General features: G+C 43.6%; 1 protein-coding gene and 1 long non-coding RNA gene across 6 annotated transcripts in view; both read left to right on the plus strand.

Moving 5' to 3' along the window:
* Positions 1-3762, plus strand: part of LOC109026326 (uncharacterized) — a 38445-nt gene extending 34683 nt beyond the window's left edge. For both annotated transcript variants that reach the window (XR_008678461.2, XR_010132874.1), the window contains exon 3: positions 3596-3762. This is a non-coding gene — a long non-coding RNA (uncharacterized lncRNA). The remainder of the gene's footprint in view (positions 1-3595) is intronic.
* Positions 3763-4603: 841 nt separating this feature from the next.
* GXYLT2 (glucoside xylosyltransferase 2) overlaps positions 4604-22018 on the plus strand; it is a 91832-nt gene continuing 74417 nt past the window's right edge. For 3 of the 4 annotated variants that reach the window (XM_055382992.2, XM_055382991.2, XM_055382990.2), the window contains exon 1: positions 4637-5066. In XM_055382992.2, coding sequence (XP_055238967.2) covers positions 4792-5066 — 275 coding nt within the window. In that variant the 5' untranslated portion in view covers positions 4637-4791. Of the gene's footprint in view, positions 5067-22018 lie in introns of all 4 variants that reach the window. The other variant, XM_031009171.3, reaches the window with a different exon arrangement.

A 22018-nucleotide genomic window follows, 5' to 3' on the forward strand; every position in this document is an offset into this window, starting at 1 on the left:
CCAGACAGCTCTATTGTAAAAGAAGATAAAAGAATTTCTTGAGACCAAGAGGTAGGCAAAGATTTCTTAGACAAAACACCAAACCTACTAACCCTGAGAGAAAAGACTGATAAGCTGAACTTCAAAAAAAAAAAAAAGAAAGAAACTGGATCCTTCCAACAATCATGTGAGTGAAACCAGGAGCAGATCTTTCCCCAGCTGAGCCTTCAGATGAGACCACAGACCTGGGCCAACAATTGATTATAGCCTTGTGAGAGACTGTGAAGCAGAGGGCTCAGCTAAGCTATCCCTAGATTCCTGACTGACAGAAACTATGAGATTATGCATATTATCTTAAGCCACTAAATGTTGGGGTCATTTTTTTTTTGCAACAATAGATCAGTAATATAAGAGGTGAGGGAAAGAGGATGGTTTCCACCTAATTTCTGGCTTGAGCAACTAGGTAACTAGAGGTGTCAAGATTCTAGGAGAAAAAATAGATTTCAGAGCTTCCAAATTATTAAATATTCCCACATCCAGAACTTTTAATACAGTGGATTCTCAACGAATTAAAATAAAATGCTAATATGACAATGATTTAGAATATAATTGAATTTTAGATGATTTATAAAGCATTAAAATTAAGCATTTTTTTTTGTATCAGACATCTAAGTGAGACATTGGGTAAGCCATGGGTAAGGGAGTCTAGAAGCCTTTTCTATAACGTTAGAGGATGTAGCTCATTCTGTCTTGTCACCGCCAGGTAAGAAGTGCCTTTCACCCTCTGCCATGATTCTGAGGCCTCCCCAGCCATGTGGAACTACATGTGCATTGCCATTGAGATTTCTCTTCTCATGATCCTGATATGTGCTATTGGCTACTTACAGAGCATACAAGCAACACACAGCCTAGATCCTCCCATTCTTCTGTTACCAGATCTTTAATTTTGCCCTGAATACCTTGGTTGCAATCATTGTGCTTGTTTATCCAAACTCCATTCAGGAATACATACGACAACTGCCTCTGAATTTTCCCTACAGAGATGATGTCATGTCAGTGAATCCTACCTGTTTGGTCCTTATTATTCTTCTGTTTATTAGCATTATCTTGACTTTTAAGGGTTACTTGATTAGCTGTTTTGGAACTGCTATCAATGCCAGGAACTCCCCTGATGTCCTGATTTACGTTACCAGCAATGACACTACCCCTGTATGATGATACCACTGTGAATGGTGCTGCCAAGGAGCCACCACCACCTTACATGTCTGCCTAAACCTTCAAGTGGGCAGAGCTGAGGGCAGCAGCTTGACTTTTTGGACATCTGAGCAATAGTTCTGTTATTTCACTTCTGCAATGAGCTCTCTGAGCTTGTTTGTTGCTGAAATGCTACTTTTAAAAGTTTAGATGTTAGGTTGAAGCCTGTAGTTTTTAACGTATGCTTTGCTAGAACACTGTGATAGATTCGCTATAGAATTCTTTCTGTAGGATTGGGGGTGTAACGGGCTTCACTAACCTTCCCTAGGCACTGAAACTTCCCCCAAATCTGATTGACCTAGAGTCAGAGAAGTCCACTTTGGTACCTGCTGGGACCCAATGTTGGGCAGTTAGTCACATTTGTTCTCTCTGTTCCCTCTCTTTTGAAAGTGTAAAATAAAATCAAAAATAGACAACTTTTTCTTAAGCCATTCCAGTGTAGAAAACAAAACCTTATGAAAACAAGAATGTCAATTATGTAATCATTATTCTAATTAGTTAAATAGAAGTCCTTATGTATGTGTTACAAGAATTTCCCCCATAACATCCTTTATGACTTAAGTTCGATGACAGTTTGCGCTTGGTGGTAAAGGATTTTCTCCATGGCCTGAATTAAGACCATTAGAAAACATCAGGCCATGGGAGCAGTAACCATCTGATGACTGTTGTTGTGCATCTGGTGTCCAGGGACATGGGCGACGTGCCTCATCTGTGTTAGAGGGTGGAACAGATGTGTTTGGCACTGCATGGGATCTGGTGTTCCTCTTCTCCTGGATTCACATCCCCACCCAAGGCCCTCTTAAGTGTTCTGCCCTAGCCTGGTTCAAGGAGATCATCCAACTGACTTTATCAAGTGGAATTGGGATATATTTGATATACATTTGCCCAACAACACGGAAAAGGGTTTTCCTCCTTCTTTCGCTGCAAGGGACATCCTACTGCTTTGAACTTCCAAGTATGCCTAGTCATCTTTTAAAATGTAAAAGTTTTCAGAAAAATGAGGTTTGCTTTCCTTGTATGTGCTTATTATCTTGACTACCTGAATTGTGAGGGATTTTTATATATTCATATGTTCCAAAGTCAGCAACTCTCCTGTTGGTTCATTATTGAATGTGCTGTAAATGAAGTCTTTTGCAACTAAAATGAGATTTGACCACATCCAAAGAAAAAAAAATTAGAGGATGTAATTTTCCACCAATCAGAGCAATCCAAACAAATCCAAAAGTTGAGTTTGGACTCAGTGGAAGGAGGCAGATCAGGCTTTTTTTTTTGGCTTCAGTGAGGTTCAAGAAAACTGAGTCCTCTCTTTGGTCCATTATTCTTTGGTGTTTGACGCTAAAACCCTGGCTACTAATCAAGTGTTACTTTGACTCACTTTGCCTTTGTTTATCCTTGTTGCATCTGTCCTCCTAGAGGTAGAAGGGAGGGGGCAAGACAGAGTTGGGAATGCCTGCTTCTCTGGGCCACATGTCAACAGAGTGGTGGCCATTTCTAAACCTGAAAGATCTAAACATCATGCCTTAGCCTGGCCTAGTGTTTCTCAACAGGGTCCCACATTGGTCCAGGATAGTTTTCGTTGTTGGCATGTCCTGAGCATTGCAGGAGGTTTTGCATATGCTAGTAGAACCTGTCAGCCTTCCCACAATTCCAGATGCTTCCTAGTAGGATGGAACCTTCTCCCTCATCTTTGAGAACTAATGGATTCTTTGCGCTTACTCACCTACAACATGTCCACCACACTGAACTTGCACCCTGCCATTTCCTAGATGTCTGCTTGGCAAGAGCTTCCAAATTACTAAATATTCTCATCCCTAGAACTTTAAATACAATGAGTTCTCAAGGAATTAAAATGCTAATATGAGAATAATTCAGAATATAACTAAATTTTAGATTATTTATAAAGCAACATGGAATCTTGTAGAAACTCAGGGACAGGCTGGGCGCGGTGGCTCATGCCTGTAATCCCAGCACTTTGGAAGAACGAGACGGGCGGATCACTTGAGGTCAGGTGTTCAAGACCAGCCTGGCCAACGTGGTGAAACCCCGTCTCTACTAAATATACAAAAATCAGCCCGGTGTGGTGGCGCAGCCTGTAATCCCAGCTACTTGGGAGGCTGAGGCAGGAGAATGGCTTGAACCTGGGAGGCAGAGGCTGCGGTGAGTTGAGATTGCACCATTGCACTCCTGCCTGGGCTACAGAGTGATCCAAAAAAAAAAAAAAAAAAAAAAAACTGAAAAACTCAGGAACGTTGTTATAACTTAACTAGTGTTCTTTGTTCTGTGGTGTGCTGAAAAGAGAGTTAATGGAGTCCTGGCTGTCAGTTCACCGTGAGTCATAAGAGGATGTGTCCTAATGTTTCAGATTTGTAACTGGGGATCCCCTGGAAGAATCGTCTGGAAATTACGACCTTCATCTGGCAATTGCAGCTGTTAAAGTCTCCAAAGAAGCCATTCTTACATTGTGTTGTGAAATTATTACTCTATCTCAAATCTGTGCCAGAAACAAAATAAAATGTGTGTTTATGTGTATATTATAAGCTATGTTTTATTGAACTAATCATTACAGAACTTTTACTGGGCACCGACTGTGAGCCAGGCACTGTGCTAGTTTCTTTGAAGGCATTATTTAATTTAATGCTCACAAAACGCCTCTGTAGTGAGCAGTATTGTCATTCCCATTTTGCATGTAAGGAAGTTAAGGCTTAAGAAAGTTGTGCAGCTTCCTCAGGATCACCAAGCCAGTTAAGCACAGTGTCAGATTTCAAATCCAAACTTTGAAATTCATTCTCTAATTTCTTCAGACTACATGGATCGGTTGGGTCCAGTCTAGCTGTCCCAAGTTCTGCTTTGGTGTTTGGAGTCTGAAACCCCAACTACTAATCACGTGTTACTTTTACTCGCTTTGCCTTATTGCATATGTCCTCCTCCAGGAAAAAGGGAGGTGGCAAGACAGAGGCGGCAATAGGGGTTTATTCAACAGATATTTATTGGGCACCACCACCCGCAGATCCCTGCACTGGGCAAACAGGACAGAGATGTTCCTGCCTGAAAGGATGTGTGGATAAGTGCACAAATGTGTAGATAGATGGATAAAATAAATAAGGAGGAAACACATGGAATACATCAACAAATAAGTGAATCATGGTATGAGAGAATCAGCGGGAACAGTGGATGGCATGGGTGGGTGAGTGAATGGGGAAGTAAACGAACGAACGAATGAATGAATGAATGAATGAATGAAGTGGTTTTGAATCTCAGCTACCAGAAGCCCGAGAGCCTGGCTGCGGGCGGGCGGAGGGGCGGCTACTCCACACAGTACGGTAGGCGCAGGCTGCTCCTCCTGTAACCCAGCTCTCACCGCCTCCCCCTCCTCTCCTCTCTCTCCTCCTCCTTCGCCGTCGCCGCCGCCGCCGGCCGCCCGCCGGCTGCCACGACCCCAGTCCCCGGCGGGCGGGCGAAGGAGGCGACCGCCGCGCGCTGCTGCACTCATCCTGCCGCCGCCGCGATGCGCAGAGGGGCCGAGCCGCCTGGGGGCCGCCGCCGCCGCCGCGCCGCACCATGAAGCTCCGCAGCAAGGCGGCGGCGCTGCTCATGCTCGCGCTGGCCGCGCTGCTGCTGGCGCTGCTGTCCCTGCGCGCTGGCCGCGCTGAGCCCCCAGCGCTGCCCGCGCGCCCCGCGTCCGCCCCGCAGCGCCACCCTGCGCCTGTCCCCGCGCGCTGGCCGGGGCCGGGCGCCCTCCCCGGGGCCAGCCCGGGAGTTCGGAGGCGCCGTCCCCCGCGTCCGCGCCCCCGAGCGGGCCGCCGGGGCGCTGCGAGACTGGAGAAGTTGGCGAGGTGAGTCGTGGCAACCCCAGAATCCCATCTGCGGACCCGTGTCTCGCTCCCTACACCCGTGCCAAGTCCAAGGGAGGCTTTGCGCTGGAGAGACAGATTTCCAAGTTTCACCCACGGGCTGCCCACTTCTGTTTCTTAGCCCGATAGAAAAGAAGACCCACCTTGGTGGAGTCCGCCTAACAGCTCGGTGTTGATAATCACGTACATTTTTTGAAGTGTCAAGGAAAGTGGTTTCGTACATTTTTTAACTGTCAAGGTAAGGCGTATTTTTGCACTCTTGTAAACATGCACCCTTTGTTTTAATTTGTCAAAAGCCATCACGGTGCAAGAATGTTTTATCTAATTCTCATGTTTCACTGGAGAATTTTACCGAAACCTTAGATATGGTTGAGTTGGAAAAGTTAGATGTTTACCAAGGACTGGCAGCCTCTCATTCAACCTCGAGTACCCCCATGCTTAGAACAGAAGAGACACTTGACCTAAGTTTATTAAAAAGAAGTTTTCTCCTTGAAAGGACTGATGCGTGGCACAGAAAAGACAGAGTGGGGGTTTCCAGATCCTCATTCTGTTTCAGGCTCAAGTGTGGTCAAAGGGTCCTCCTACAAGAAAAACATCTTAACCTTCGACCTTCTGTTTGATACTCTCCCTACACAAAGCCTAACACGCGGAGGCTTTTCATCAGAGAGCTTTATTTTTGGCCTCAGGGTTGCTGGAACGCCCCGCAGGTTAGGGATTTGAGTTCATTTCCTTTGTTGTGGAGGGCTTTTCAACAATCCCCTTGTCCTGTAGCGAGTCTGTTTCATCTGCCCTTTCAAAACTGTTGTTTCTAACTGCCATTGCAACGTCCTTGTTTGCTGGGCTCCTTAATTTCAACCTGAAAGGAGTTGAAAAATTATTTTTGACCATAATGACTAAATCTCTTTGGTGCTTTTACTGTAACTAAAAGACACGAAACCTCAAGAAGTAGCTGTGTCAGCCTTTGTTTCCCTTCTGTCTCAGTACAAATGGGTACTGACAAGTTTTAGGGGGAAAAAACCCCAACAATCTGTCACTTTAAAGAACTTATAACACTTTACAGCCCTTTCTGGATGTATACAGTCTTTAAGGATATCTCTGTTAGGAAATTAATAGGATTTCCCCTCTTCTATACTGGAGTTTCTTGTAAGAGATTAATTAGGGTTTAACTGCAAGTTTAATATGATTGCTAAGTTTGATGGGACAACTGGTAAGATAATAATAACTGTCACCCTTAACATCGCTAACCTATTGCCAGGGACAGTGCTAACCGCAGTACATACAGTCACAGTTAACACTTAACATATACAGCTACATAATCCACACCATAACCTCCCCCCCACCGCTGTTTTTCTTTAGTTTTTTTTGTTTGTTTGTTTTTGTGACAAAGTCTCCCTCTGTCGCCCAGGCTGGAGTGCAGTGCTGCGATCTCTGCTCACTGCAACCGCTGCCTCCCGGGTTCAAGCCTCCCAGATTCAAGTGATTCTTGTACCTCAGCCTGCCAGGTAGCTGGCAAACAGGCGTGTGCCACCATGCCCAGCTGATTTTTGTGTTTTTAGTAGAGAGATGGGGTTTCACCATATTGGCCAGGAACTGCTGAGCCCAGTGATCCATCTGCCTCAGCCTTTCCCAAAGTGCTAGGATTACAGGCGTGAGCCACCGCGCCGGGCCCACACCATAACCCTTTGACAGTGGTTCTCAAAGTGTGGACTTCAGACCAGTGGCACAGGCATCATGTGGGAACTTGTTAGAAATGCAGATTCCTGGGCCCCACCCCAGCCCTACAGAATCAGAAGCTTTGGGGGGTCAGCAACCGTGTTTTAACACATCCCTCCCATTGTTTCTCATGCACAACAAAGTTTGAGAACCTGCTCTGCAAAGTAAGCACCAATGGTATCCCCACTTTTCAGATGAGGAAAGTGTTGCGCAAGGGTTAGCAGTTTGTCCAAGGTTCACAGGTAACCTGGTAGAGAAGGATAAAGATCCAGGCAGTGTGGGCTCAGGTTGAGCACTTACCTGCTATGCTGATGTCAGGCCATAGACTTGCCTGCAATTCGTAATTTTACTGAGATATTTTTTAAAGAAACACTGTAGATTTTTGGATCTGTCTCATTCTTCAAGGTGTCGAGAACAGTGGCGCAGCATCTTTTTGTGTCTATCTGAACAAAGTGTCTCTGACTAGGAGGAGATCATGAACAGAATCCAAATGGATGTTTTAGGGAAGGAGTGTTTCTATTTCCAGGAGCAACAGTACCCTTGAAGCCATTTTTCTTTTGAACATATCTCTTAGATTATCATGGAAATCATGCCCAACACCATAGGAATAAGGAACAAAATTTTAAAACTGGGGAAGGAGTGAAAAACAAAAGCCACAGGAAGTCTCAGGCTCAAATGCATAAACAGTTGACATTTTCTGGGACTTATTTGTTGTTTCTCTTGCTACCTCTCCAGAAATGGCAACAGAAGATTCTGAAGTTGTGCGGGAGCAGGAGGAAAGATCTCTGCTCGGTCTCCTTTATTGCTTTCCTAATTCTGCTTGGGTTAAATTTTTGTGGTTTAGGAGGAATTTCATTTAGGGAGGGAAGAGAAAGCCTCGTGTTTTCAGAAAACGAGTGCTTTAATCTCTTTACATGGCTAGAATCCAGAAGAGATGAAGGCTACGTGATCTCATTTCTCTGGCCTGGGGAGGGTCAGGCTTGTGGTTGTAGTTAGCTGAGAGCCTGGAGTTGGATGTGACACAGTCCACCACCTGCTTACCATCCACAGCCTGTGCTGCCTCGCCTCCCACAGGGGGCTGCTGTAAGTGAAGTTCTGCCACGTCAACGCAGGAAACATAGCACTCTCCTTCCACATCTTGTTTTCATTTCACAGAAGTTTCCAAGGATTTGCCTCTTTAGTAGGCAGACCCTTCAATTTTATAACTAGTCATTTGTATGCAGTCTGCCCTGTGGTGGCCTCCTTCTCTATAAATATAAAGCCAAGAGGTAAGTAAGGTCTGAGCTTTTCTGTCAAGGGGGGATTTGAAAATGGACACCATTCTGGAAGCAGCAGTCCCAGTGCACAAAACAAATGAAATCTTCCTTCTATTTTGGCTTATTGGTGATTTACAGCTGGCTGACTTCCAAAAAGAGTCTGAGACAACGTATAGTAAAAGACACATATACAATAAGTCCATTGAAATGGTATAAAAAATGAAAAGTCATAAAGAAGAGGGGTAAATAAATACTGTTTGTCAAAAATAAACAGTACCTTTGTTAGTAGGATTAAGTGTTCAATTTAAGCCTGGCAGCCATTTCAAAAAGGGAACCATGATGGGCTGCCTCATTTTCACTGAACAAGAGGAAAGGTTTATCAAGAGAGATCTTTTTTTTTTTTCATGAAACTGAATGATAAAATGAGAATTGTACTTGGGAACAGATTTTAGACGTTAGAAGACTCTAGGTTGCTTCTGAAAACTCCTCCTTGAGCCTACATACAGAAAAGGAAGGTTAACTGCTAATCAGTGCAACATTGAAGAGAATTTGGCATGTGGAGTCCAGCAAATTGGGTTCTAGTCCAAAGCCATTTCACCTTATTTTCTTAATCTGTGAAATGAGCAAATTAATCCAAAAGTTGTCTAAGATATCTTCCAGCTCAGACATTTGATGATCCTGTGATGAGATCATCAAGTTTAGCAGCAAAATCCCAACAATGGTTATTGCATGGCCCTTTGTGCTAACTCTTGCAAAATCACTGTTTCTCATTTATGGGCTCCATCCTAGCGCTCTTACTGATTACTCAACCGCAACCCTGTCCTGAACTTTATTCTTTTTTTCTGTGTTGGCCTGGATATTGTTGTTTCTCTTAAAATATGGCTTCTAAGGGAGACTTAAGATACCTCTAAGCCCTGTAGTTTTCCTCTGCCATTTTATTCCATAGTCATTCAGCAAACGTGATTGCACATTTACTCTGCCAGGCACTCCTGGTACAATGGTGAATGGAGTTGCTGCCCTCCCAGAATTTGGGGATGAGGGAAAGGAGACAATACAGAAACACATTACACTTGGCAGCCTCCCCAGCTGCTCCAATGAAAGGAAGCATGTGTCTCATCAAGAGGCACCATTTCCTGCAGTTCCCTTTAGTGTCTGAGATAAGTCTTCTCAGAGTGTTCAAACCTGAATAAGGTCTCGCTAAAAAGAGATGGTGTTCTGTAGCAAAATGCTTCATCTATGGCCATCCTATAATTAGCTAATAGCCCCAGAGCACATTAAAGGTGTCTGGATCTTGAGTACCATCTATGATATTATGTAGTGTGAGTCTTGATTCTATCCACAATTCATTTTTGTTGATTGGTCCATGAATCCCCTCGATCACCCTCTACACCTACTCAGTCAGTAAGCCCTATTGGTTCTGTCTCAAAAATATGTCCCCAGTTCCACCATTTCCACTCCATAGTTACTTACTGAGCTCCTAACCACCATCATTCCCTAGCTGGACACCTGCAGGTGCCTACTCTCTGGTTTGTGTGGGTCCACTCTAGCGCCCTCTACAGTCCATTTTCCTTACGGCCGCTTAAATAATCTGATAGGTAGACCAGATGGGGTCCACCTATTTGCTGGTTAAAGCCCTCCAGTGACTGACTTCCTATCACACTAAGAATAACTTTAAGTTTCCCCGTGTGGCCTTTGAGCCCTTGCCTGATCTCAACTCCATTTAGTTTTCTGGCCTCCTCTCCTACCACTCCCCATTCACTTGCTCTGCTTCAGCCACACTGGGCTTCAAATACACCAAGCCCATTCCTGCTTCAGCAGCATGCATCTCTCTGTGCTGGAATGTTTGTGCACATCCTAACACGGCTAACTCCTCCATTTTTTTCAGGACTATGCTCAAATGTTTTCTCCTGAGAGGGGTCTTGCTAGCCGCTCGAGTACTCCTCTCCATCACTCTCTTCTTCCTTACCCTGTGTAGTCTTTTGTTTTTCACAGCACTCATTGTGTGAATATTGTATGTTATTTGCTCCTGCCCCCTCATGTACACTTAACAGTGATCTCCTTAAATCACTGTTTCACTAACTCCTAAAACAGAGATAGATGATCTCATAGCAGATATTCAATAAATACTTGTTGAATGAACTAATGAATGGGTGCAGGACCTGCCTGTGCCAGCCGTGTTCCAAGATCTACTTATAGTATTAAGTTCCTTATTATCTGATAATATTCAAAATAGTCCCATACCCTTTCGAAGAATAGTGAGGGTCTTTAATAGTAACACCATTAAAAGAGAGGGATGTTTTTCCTTTTAAATAGGTTTTATTTTTTATTACTTTTATTATTTGGGGTTTTTTTTTTTTTGAGATAGTATCTCACTGTGTCACCCCAAGGGAGTGTCTAAGCCCACCATCATGATCCATGCCTTTCATAGTGTGAGCTTCTTGTATCCAGTACTAAGCCTGTCAATACATTCATTTCTCTGCCAACAGCTATTGGTCCACAGGTATGTCATATGACCCAAACTGGCCCAATCAGCCAGAAGGAAAGAACTTATTTTACATTATGAAACAAAAGACTCCATCTTCTAGATACAACCAAGGAAATAAATAGCCCCAGCTGCCACCATGTTCATAAGGGAATCGCCTTTAGGATGAAGCCATCTGTTTGGGCAGTAGAAAAAGAAAATACAGGTCCTTGAGGACACCACTGAGTCCCAGAATCAAGGCATCCTGAGGTCTAACGTTTCTTGGGCCCTGTGTTGGAGTTGAGGGTTCTGTTACTGCATCCAAAATCATCTTAGCTGAACTAGATGGTTCTTTTAAATCAAAATCTTGGGACTATTGATGGAGAGAAAGGGGAATAGTTGGGTGGGGCCACCCAGGAAGTGAGCATCCACCACACCCTAGAGCAGCCGTTATGTGCACTTGACTTTATCAAAACCTGCAGCTGACTTACCAGAGGTAGGTTCCTGAGCAAAATCAGACTTTTCTTAAGGATTTTAAAAAATTGGGATCAGAGACTATATGGTAAATGTACCTGATAGCAATAGCTTGAGCATACCCTTAGAATGACCCTGCACGCCAGCCGCACCTGAATGTGTGTTCCAACCTAGGGAATCCTGGAGTGGCCAACCCAGAGAGTCATTCTTACGTTCAATGAGGAACATCTGAGCCCTCGTCCTGCGCCGTGGAACACGGGCTATACAGGGGATTAAGGCCTTGAGTTTTGGGTTGCATGGAGATTGCCAGGTGGAGGTTGTTGAGGGGAGGGTGGCAAGTGAAAATGCTATAATATGTAAACTGCACACCTTTTGCAAACAATTGTGGTTCTTCTGCCCAGCCCTTCCCCACTGGGCTGTGCAGTCATCTTGTCCAACCCACTGCCACTGGACTGTATGTAAGGTGGTCCTCCTGCCCAGCCCATTGCCACTGGACTCTCTCCCCTGTATGGAAGCCCCCAGTAAAACCCCAGGTCTCGTTTGCTGGCTCTGGGTCTTTTCTTCAGCCTCTTGAACCTGGTGCTTTCCCCATTGAGGTTAATAGGGGTTTGGCACAACAGAGAGCTAAGGGAACAGCATAAGGGCAAACTGTTTCTAGTGGCTGAAGCTTTACGTTATGCAACTCAGGGATTGCAACTGTATTTCTGCCAGTGGAGAAGGCTGTTCTGCAATAGGAGCTCATGAAAACCAAGATGATATGGAGAGATGAGAAGTGACGCAGAGCAACCCAGATGGGGTAGGGCGGAGTGGGGTCAGGTGGGCTGGTGGCGGGGTAGGGGGGCAGCTCCCAACACTGTTCCCAAGGCCAGCTTCTTGCCTTTCACTGGCTGTGCTGTCTCAACCTTTTCTAGATTCTGCGATGTAATGAGTTCCCCTTTTTTTCTTAATCTAGTTTGACTTGCATTTGTTACTTGCTACCAGAGAGTCCTGACTAATTTGAATATGTAGCACCTGCTTTTAACACCTTTACTAAATTCAGTAAATACTGGCCATATTGACACGGTTCCTTTTAAAACTCACAGGTGAGAGTCTTTGGAAGAGAATTTGAGAACAGGTTTGTTTTCCTTAGGAATACTTCATTTATAATTCACTGTAAAGAAAAAAAAGACAAAATTTTATGTTGTATGTATTTTAGCACAATTTTACAAATAATAAAAAGAAAAGAGACTTCTGTTGAAGATAGAATTCATTTATTCATTTTATGTTTCCCTTAAATATTCCCCAGCATTTATTTCAGATTATGAAGTTCCGAAAACTCCTCTTGGAAAAAGAAGTTTTTTGAGATGATACCTTTATTGGGAGTTGCTGATTTTGTGCCAGAAAAGAGTAACCTTGATATATTTCAAGTGACTTTTAGATGATCCCCTATCTCTTTTAGCAACATGAGAGACTGTAATCTCATATGGTACAATTTATAATCCAAGCTTTACATAAGACAATAGAGAATACATAATCCAAAATATGGCTCTCTTTTATGAGTGAGAAAACTGAGATCCGAGAGGTGAAATAATAATGTACATAAAGCACCTAGCACAGTAGGTTAGCTCATGGGAGTCACCAAATGATTTGCTCTTCTGGGTACTATTATTATCCATCATTGCATTGTTACTTAGGAATTGAGCCATAACTAGACCCAGCTAAGTACCCACGTGACTTTGAACAAGTCGGTCCTCAGCAAATTGTGGCTTTCTCAGAAATAAGCTCAGTGACAAAATGAGACAATGCAGGTAAAGTGCTGACACCGAACATGCCACACCAGAAACTCCCAGCAAGTGTTAGCAAGGGCTAAGCTACAGATTCAAGGCTGGGCCTGGTGGCTCATGCCTGTAATCCCAGCACTTTGGGAGGCTGAGGCAGGAGGATTGGTTGAGCCCAGGAGTTAGAGACCAACCTAGGCAATGTAGTGAGACACCCATCTCTATTTCAGTTTTATATTTTTTAAAAAAGATGCAGATTCAAGCAGCCTTTTCTTGTGGGGGTAGGTATGACTTGAGGAAACTGAGACTCAGCCTCTATATATAATAAAGGATACACCAATCTCAGTCTCCTGGTACTCATTAAAAGCTGAAGGAGTGTGGCCAGGCGCGGTGGCTCAAGACTGTAATCCCAGCACTTTGGGAGGCTGAGGCGGGCAGATAGCTTGAGATCAGGAGTTCGAGACCATCCTGGCCAATATGGTGAAACCTGGTCTCTACCAAAAATACAAAAATTAGCTGGGCATGGTAGCAGGTGCCTGTAATCCCAGCTACTCTGGAGGCTGAGGCAACAGATATTGCTTGAACCCGGGAGGCGGAGGTTGCAGTGAGCCGAGATAGTGCCACTGCACTCCAGCCTGAGTGACAGAGTGAGACCTTGTCTCACATTAAAAAAAAAAAAAAAATGTTTACTAGCAGTTCAAATCCGGTTTGTAGTAAGGTAGAATGTTGATACATAAAATAACATGCTTTTTGCTGCCCTGCCTAGCCTGGTTTTGGCATGGATATAACATATTTAGAGAAAAATGAAGGCTTCTGATGAATGTCATGTTAATACTGAATAATAATGATGATGATAACTAATATTGAATGATGACTTAAAATATGCCACATACCTTATTAAGCACTTCACTGCATTATTTCATTTAATCTTCATGATAACCTAGGAGGTAGGAACTCATATTGGATAGGGCAGAACTCTTTCAGTTGCACGTGATAGAATACCAGCTCATCTGTTTGTATCACTTAGTCATAAAAGGGGTTTTAACTGGCTCATAAAACTGGAAAGTGCACAGAGATAAAACTTCAGTCGCAAGTGAAGCCAGGATTTCTAACAATCTTGCCTCCTTTTAGCTCTGCTTCCTTCTGTGTGGGTGACACTCTCAGGTAAGTTTTCTCCATGTAACGATTCCCAATAGGTCTGGGCGTGCAACCTCCTCTTCTGGTAGCCCCTAAGGGAAAAATTCCATCCAGCAAAAGTCCCAGGGCTGCCTCTGTTGACCTCACTTGAATAACATGTGTTTCCAATCACCGATGGCTACACGTGAAATGTGCTTACAGCTGGTGGCGTGAGGGGCAGCTCATTCATCCCCTCCAAGCCTCATGGACTGAGATCAGAAAAAGAGTGGTGTCCCCAAAATAAAATTAAGATGCTTTTACCAGAAAGTCCTAAAAATGGATGCCAGTAAGAAACCCCAAAACCCAAAGCAGATGTCCATTATCATTGGTATGCCCATTTTACAGATGAGGAAACTGAGGGCTAAAGGTGGTTAAAGCACTTGCCCAAGATAGGACAGTCAAGTGGCAGGCCTAGAATTTGAAGCCAGGTCCATGTGCTTTTACAGCAAAATTGCTAACCACCATGCTGTAGCTGAGAACAAATCTCACAATTTGAACCATTTGATAGCTTTCTAGAACCTGTCTTGTTTTTTGTAATTGTTCAGATTTGTAAGGAAAAAAGCAAGGTATGAAAATTATCCTACTTCAAGTTTAAAAGTTTTTATATATTTACATATTTATATACACACACCCACATGTATTGGGTATAACTCTGGAAGACAGTATACCAAAATTTTAACAGTAGTTATGAAATTGGAATTGAGTGCCCCTCATTTTTGCTAGTGGTATTTAAAATTTTTTCTATGATATATGCACTACTTGTATATGCATTAAGCAATTTAAAGTATATAAATTACCATAAAAATTAAAAATCCCTTGATGGCCTGAGGCTTAGGAAGCTGGAAATTAGTTGGGGAGACCATTTTTCTTCGTTTCCCTCCTCTAAGCTTTAAAGTCCTTCATGTTCTTTTTCAGGAAATGAGACAGAAATGCCCCTTTGTGGAATATGTAATCCTCATCTAATTCTTCTCCCTCGTATGTCAACAGCCATTTATTTCAAACTAGCGCTGCCGATTCATATTTTAAAATCTCAATAACATGTTAATTTGGAAAGAAGAAGGAGATGGAGAAATAGAGTCTCCTATATGTCAGGAACAATCATAAGGGAAAAAATGAAATGAGAATAGTCCAGGTGACTTCATAGAATTCTGGAGGGGGAATAAATCAACACAAATGTGAATAACCTCTGCGAATGGCAGATGGGGTGGGTTAGGAAGGTAGAGTTGGCAAAGGTCTGTTGTGGAGATCGTTCCCTGCACCCGAGCACCCGGGGAGGCATGGGAGACTGAAATCCAGTCCATGCCAGGAGCCTTGCGTAGGGGCTTCATCTGCTCAGAGAGGGCTCTTTTTCTTTTCTTTTTTTTTTTTTTCAGATGGAGTTTCATTCTTGTTGCCCACGCTGGAGTGTAATGGTGTGATCTCAGCTCACTGCAACCTCCGCCTTCCAGGTTCAAGTGATTCTCCTGCCTAAGCCTCCTGAGGAGCTAGGACTACAGGCATGCGCCACCAAGCCCGGCTAATTTTGTATTTTTAGTAGAGACAGGGTTTCACCATGTTGGTCAGGCTGGTCTTGAACTCCCGACCTCAGGTGATCCACCTGCCTCGGCCTCCCAAAGTGCTGGGATTACAGACGTGAGCCACCGCGCCCGGCCAGAGAGGGCTCTTTTTCTAACTTACTTGTATGTGGTTCCAAATACAACATAAAGATTAAAGGCATGGCCTCTTAAGTCCCCTCTCTGGGTTTGAATCCTTGCTGTGACACTTACTAGTTTTAAAGCTTATGTATGTGCACAATGATGTCTAAAAGCAAACACACACACGTATACACATAGCTGTAATTACCAACTTTAGGCTCTGAACACCTCCCATGCGTTAGACCTAGACTTTGTTTAAGAATACAGCCTCATTTCAGATATCATGAGCCAAGCTAAATATGTACTATTAATAACTAAATGCATTTATCAAATAATGTCATGAAGCCCCTCATGGAGTTTTTTGGCACTCTCTTGGCATTATTCATGTAACACTGTGACTTCAAGGCAAATGCCAGCTCTTCTATCTTGAAAGATTTATGATATTTGATTTAACTCGAAACCATGGGTCATTAAAAGTGATTTAACTGTTAGCAAAGTCCTTAGTGTCATGTGTGGGTTCTGAGCGAAGAGTCTAATCATGATGTCAAGGGAGAAAATTTTTGTCGGGATTCATGCTTTCCAAAGCCTGTGGTTTGCAGGGAACTTTAGTAGTAACTCTCAACTGCCAACACTTGACATGGCTATAATTATCCATCGCCGGACTCTTCTTCTAGGGGCCATATCAAGGTGTTGTTTCTGCTTCCTGAACTGCCACTCTCTCCTCATTTGCAGACTTTCTCCATGTTAAAATAGCAAAAACGGTTGCATCTTGCAAAATACTCCACTAGGGAGGGGGACATCACTAATCTATTCTTCCCATAAGGTGAGCATATTCAGCTTCTTAAAATTCATCTTCTACCATTTTTCCCCCACGTATTTCTGTTTCCTTCTGTAAGTAAAACTAGTTGCCAACAGCATGGGTTAGGGCTGTATTTGAAATAAGTGCGATTTTCCATCCAACTTACCCTGCTAGTCTGTATGGCAGCCTCAGGTTCACCTGAGTTAATTTAGCTTGACAGTTCAGGAGAAGCACTGATAAGAGAAATAGCAGGAGATGGCAGAAAAGAGGGTCTGAGTACAACCAATTACTCGCTTTAATAATTCAGTGTGTTTTGCAGTAATAGGCTACAAAGTAAATAGCACTACACATAAATGCCATATTTCATTATTTATACACTCCAGAAATTGAAGTTTAATTAAGTCGCACGCTTGAGACTTTTAAGCGATTAAGGAGACGCTTGTCTCAGGCACCCTGGAGAGGAAGCATGGAAGTTGCTTCTCCCTCCTAGGCTTCTGTGTTATTCTGAATATCATTTTTCATTTGAGCATGGGGAACACTTGAGCCAGGACAACTAGGGCAACGTTTTACAAACTTCACTCATTCCCACATGGCATCACAATTTTTTTTTTTTTTTTGAGACGGAGTTTCACTCTTGTTGCCCAGGCTGGAATGCAAATGGCACAATCTCGGCTCACTGCAACCTCCACCTCCCCAGTTCAAGCGATTCTCCTGCCTCAGCCTTCCAAGTAGCTGGGATTACAAGCACCTGCAACCACACCCAGCTACTTCTTTTTGTGTTTAGTGGAGACCAGGTTTCACCATGTTGGCCAGTCTGGTCTCAAACTCCTGACCTCAGGTGATCCACCCGCCTCGGCCTCCCAAAGTGCTGGGAATACAGGCATGAGTCACCACACCCAGCCCACAATTCTTATAATATTGCTATACTACCATTACCTGCTTTAAAAATTTTTACGACATCTATCCATGTTATAAATGTTAAGTGCATTGATGTATTTATTTATTTAATAACAACTTTATTGCAGTTTAACTCAAGTACATTTTAAAAGTATACAATTCGGGCCAGGTACGGTGGCTCACACCTGTAATCCCAGCACTTTGGAAGGCCAGGGTGGGTGGATCACGAGGTCAGGAGTTCAAGACCAGCCTGGCCAACATGGTGAAACCCCGTCTCTACTAAAAATACAAAAAATTGGCCGGGTATGGTGGCTCACCCCTGTAATCCCAGCACTTCGGGAGGCTGAGGTGGGCAGATCACCTGAGGTCAGGAGTTCAAGACCAGCCTGATCAATATGATGAAACCCCGTCTCTATTAAAAATACAAAAATTAGCTAGGCATGGTGGCAGGTGCCTGTAGTCCCAGCTATTCAGGAGGCTGAGACAGGAGAATTGCTTGAACCTGGAAGGCGGAGGTTGCAGTGAGGTGAGATCATGCCACTGTACTCCAGCCTGGGCGACAGATCTAGACTCCGTCTCAAAAAAAAAAAAAAATTAGCTGGGCATTGTGGCACATGCCTGTAATCTCAGCTAGTCAGGAGGCTGAGGCAGGAGAATTGCTTGAACTGGGACCCGAGAGGCAGAGGTTGCAGTAAGCCAAGATCGCACCACTGCACTCCAGCCTGGGCTACAGAGCAAGACTCTGCATCAAAAAAAAAAAAAAAAAAGTATACTATTCCGTCGTTTTTAGTTTATTCAAATAATTGTTCCATCATCACCATAGAATTTCAGAACATTTTCACATTTTATTTATTTATTTTTTTTTTTGAGACAGAGTCTCACTCTGTTGCCCAGGCTGGAGTGCAGTGGCATGATCTTAGCTCACTGCAAGCTCCGCTTCCTGGGTTCAAGCGATTCTCCTGCTTCAGCCACATGAGTAGCTGGGATTACAGGCATGCACCACCACACCTAGCTAATTTGTATATTTTTAGTAGAGATGGGGCTTCTCCATGTTGGTCAGGCTGGTCTCAAACTACTGACCTCAAGTGATCCGCCTGCCTCAGCCTCCCAAAGTGCTGGGATTACAGGGGTGAGCCACCCACCTGGCCTCATTAATCTACTTCCTGTCCCTGTGGCTTTGCCTATTTTGGACTTTTCATATATGTGGAATCATAAAATATGTGGCTTTTTACATTGTCATTATGTTCACAGGTTTACTGTTTTCAAGGTTCATTTATGTTGTAGCATGCATCGTTATCATACTTGATTCCTTTTTATTGCCAAATACTATTCCATTGTATGGATATACCATATCTGATGTATCATTTTACCAGTTGATGGACATTTAAGTTGGACTTTTTGGCTATTGGGAATAATGCTGCTATTTGAACATTTGTGTACAACCTTTTATGTGGGCACATGTTTTCAATTCCTGTAGGTATATAACTAGAAAAGGAACTTCTGGGTCATATGGTACCTTCTATATTTAACATTCTCAGGAACTACCAAACTGTTTTCCAAAGTGGCTGTACCAGTTTCTAATCCCACCAGCAATGTTTGAGGATCCTAGTTTCTCCACATCCTAAGTACATTTATTTTTAAAAGAAACTTTATATCAGAAAGCCAGAAATTGTCAGTGATAACATAAATAGAAGATAATTGTCAAATCAAACACTAAGAACACTAAATGTTGTCATTTTTAGCTTGGTATTCTTTCCTGCTGAAGGTTCCAGTGTCTTTTCAATTGAAAGGGAGGATTAGATAATATCAGAAAAGTGTTCAAGACATGTAAGCAGCAAGCTGAGCCGAATGCAGTGGCTCATGCCTGTAATCCCAATACTTTGATAGGCCAAGGTGGGAGGATCATTTGAGCCCATGAGTTCAGTCTGGGCAATATAGTGAGATCCCATCTCTACCAAAATAAATAAATAAGAAAGGCCAGGCGCGGTGGCTCATGCCTGTACTTCCAGGCGTGGTGGCTCATGCCTGTAATCCCAGCACTTTGGGAGGCCAAGGCAGGACGATCACGAGGTCAGGAGTTCGAGACCAGCCTGGCCAAGATGGTGAAACCCCATCTCTACTAAAAATACAAAAATTAGCTGGGTGTGGTGGTGGGCACCTGTAATCCCAGCTACTTGGGAGGCTGAGGCAGGAGAATCGTTTGAACCTGGGAGATAGAGTTGCAGTGAGCTGGGATCACACCATTGCACTCCAGCCTTTGCCACAGGGCGAGACTCCGTCTCAAAAAACAAAACAAAACAAAAAAGAATAGGAAAATATTAAAATTCTTGAAAAGCATCAAGCTGAGACTTTATTGTTGTTGGTGTTGTTGAAAAAGCCCTGAAAATGGAATAGCTTTCTCACTGTGTGACTCAGTGTTATTTGCTGCATTGGAGTCTCAATGTTTACTAGCACCTATGCATCACCCCATTGGAATACATGGAATTAGGAGGCAGTAGGTCTTACACAAGACCATTTCCGCTTACATAGTACAAGTAATCCAGAGATGGCTAGGGTAGTGTTTGTTACGCTTTTTGTTTTCTTCTCGTAGTCTGATGCTTTCCTTTAGAACTTGGGTAAATTTGAGAAACTATCAAAATTGCTACTTTCTTGAAAGGATCATAGATATTAACCCAGTAATTCCATTTCTGGGAATGTAAGTCTTAAGGAAAGGAGGAGAGGTGAGATTTGAGCTCAGATCCCTGGTTCCTGACCATAGCTGAACTATGGGTGGTGTGTAGTACAAGTGTGTTAATATGCAGACTCCAGGGCCTCACCCAAGACCCATGGAATCCGAATCTCTGTGAGTTGGGAGTCTGCAAAATAACAAACACTGCAGATGATTATGATGCACGGCCAGGTAGGGAATCCCCTGCCCTACATGGTGTTTGGCATCTCTTCCAGCCACAAAACTGGAAGAATGGTCAGGATTTGGGTAAGGGTCATAGCAGTGAGCAACAAGGAGGGAATGGGTTCAGTGGGCATTTCAAAGGATAAATCAGGTGAATATGAGCGAGGCAGGAAGAGTCAAAGTTGATTGGGAACATCTTTTTAGGACCTTTGTTACGACTCTTATTTTGATTGCTAAGTTGTAAGTTTGTTTCAAATTGGTTTAAGCAAAAGGGAGTTTATTGGCTTAATAACTAAACTACCTAAGATTAGGGTCAGATGCACCTAGATCCAGGTGGTATCACCAGAGATCTGCCCTGCCATCATCTGACTGTGCTTTTCCACTGTGATAAGTTGACTCCTGTTCAGGCTGTACCAGCATGGTTACCAGGATCGTTGCCATCAGCCCCTGCCTTAGCAACAGGTCCTTAAAATTCCTGGACAGCAAATGTTCACTCCAGTCTCCTTTTATAAAGTAAAAATAAGAACGTTATTAACCATCAGTCACAGCAGTGCTAGAATTCCCTATCACCCATTCCCTGCCCAATCCTAGTCATTCAGGGGGTTAAGAAGTCCTAGGTCCCTAGACTGCACTCCTCCCCTGGATCTTCACAATCTTGAGTGACATTTGAGAGTGCCATCAGTAGGAGCTGGTGAAAGGCACACCGTGCCAGTGCCCTTAAACTTTATTATGCATTGTGACTGCACAGCACTAACACTGATTACCTAAAGCCTGAGATTTTTCATGTAATGTGAGAAGTAATAGGGTGAGGCCAGCAAAGGTCTCATTAAATCCCAACCACTGATACTTGAACAGGCACCAGGAGAGGTTTTATTTTTCTTTAGTATCTGTCACCAGACACTGTGAATGATTGTCGTCCCTAGCCCCTGCTTTTTGTACTGTGCAGACCCAAATCACTGAAGCCTGCAAAGAAGAGAAGAGGTGGCCTGCTGTCTTGCAGAACAGTGCACGCTTTTTTTTTTAATTAAAAAAAAAAAGTCAAATAGTTTGGGGCCACAAAAAATATAGATAATAACAAAATGAAGTGCCCACCACTTGGCTTAAGGAATAAGATTTTAATCAGAAATAACCACTATGCGGCCAGGCATGGTGGCTCACCCCTGTAATCCCAGCACTTTGGGAGGCCGAGGTGGGCAGATCACTTGAGGCGAGGCATTCGAGACCAGCCTGGCAAAACCCCATCTCTACTAAAGATACAAAAAAGAAAAAAGAAAAAAAATTAACCAGGTGTGATGGCCTCCGGCTTGTAGTCCCAGCTACTTGGGAGGCTGAGTCATGAGAATTGCTTGAGCCTGGGAAGTGGAGGTTGCAGTGAGCTGAGGTTGCAGTGAGCTGAAATCGCACCACTGCACTCCAGCCTGGGCAACAGAGTGAGATTCTGTCTCAAAAAAAAAAAAAAAAAAAAAGAAGGAAAGAAAAGAAAAGAAAAAGAAAATAACCACTATCCTGCATTTGTTTTGTTTGAGACAGAGTCTCACTCTCACCCAGGCTGGAGTGCAGTGGCACAATCTCAGCTCATTGCAACCTCAGTCTCCCAGATTCAAGCAATTCTCCTGCCTCAGCCTCCCAAGTAGCTGGGATTACAGGCACACGCTACCACACCCAGCTAATTTTTGTATGTTTAGTAGAGACAAGGTTTCATCATGATGGCCAGGCTAGTCTTGAACTCCTGACCTCAAGTGGTCTGCCCGCCTCGACCTCCTGCTGGGATTATAGGCATGAGCCACCGCACTGGCCTGTTGTTTTTCATTCTCTTTGGCCTTATGTTGGTACATGCCGGTCTGGTTTATTTTTTCTCACTGCTATATGGTATTCAC

Source organism: Gorilla gorilla, chromosome 2 (genome assembly GCF_029281585.2).
Source record: "Gorilla gorilla gorilla isolate KB3781 chromosome 2, NHGRI_mGorGor1-v2.1_pri, whole genome shotgun sequence".
Taxonomy (NCBI): domain Eukaryota; kingdom Metazoa; phylum Chordata; class Mammalia; order Primates; family Hominidae; genus Gorilla; species Gorilla gorilla.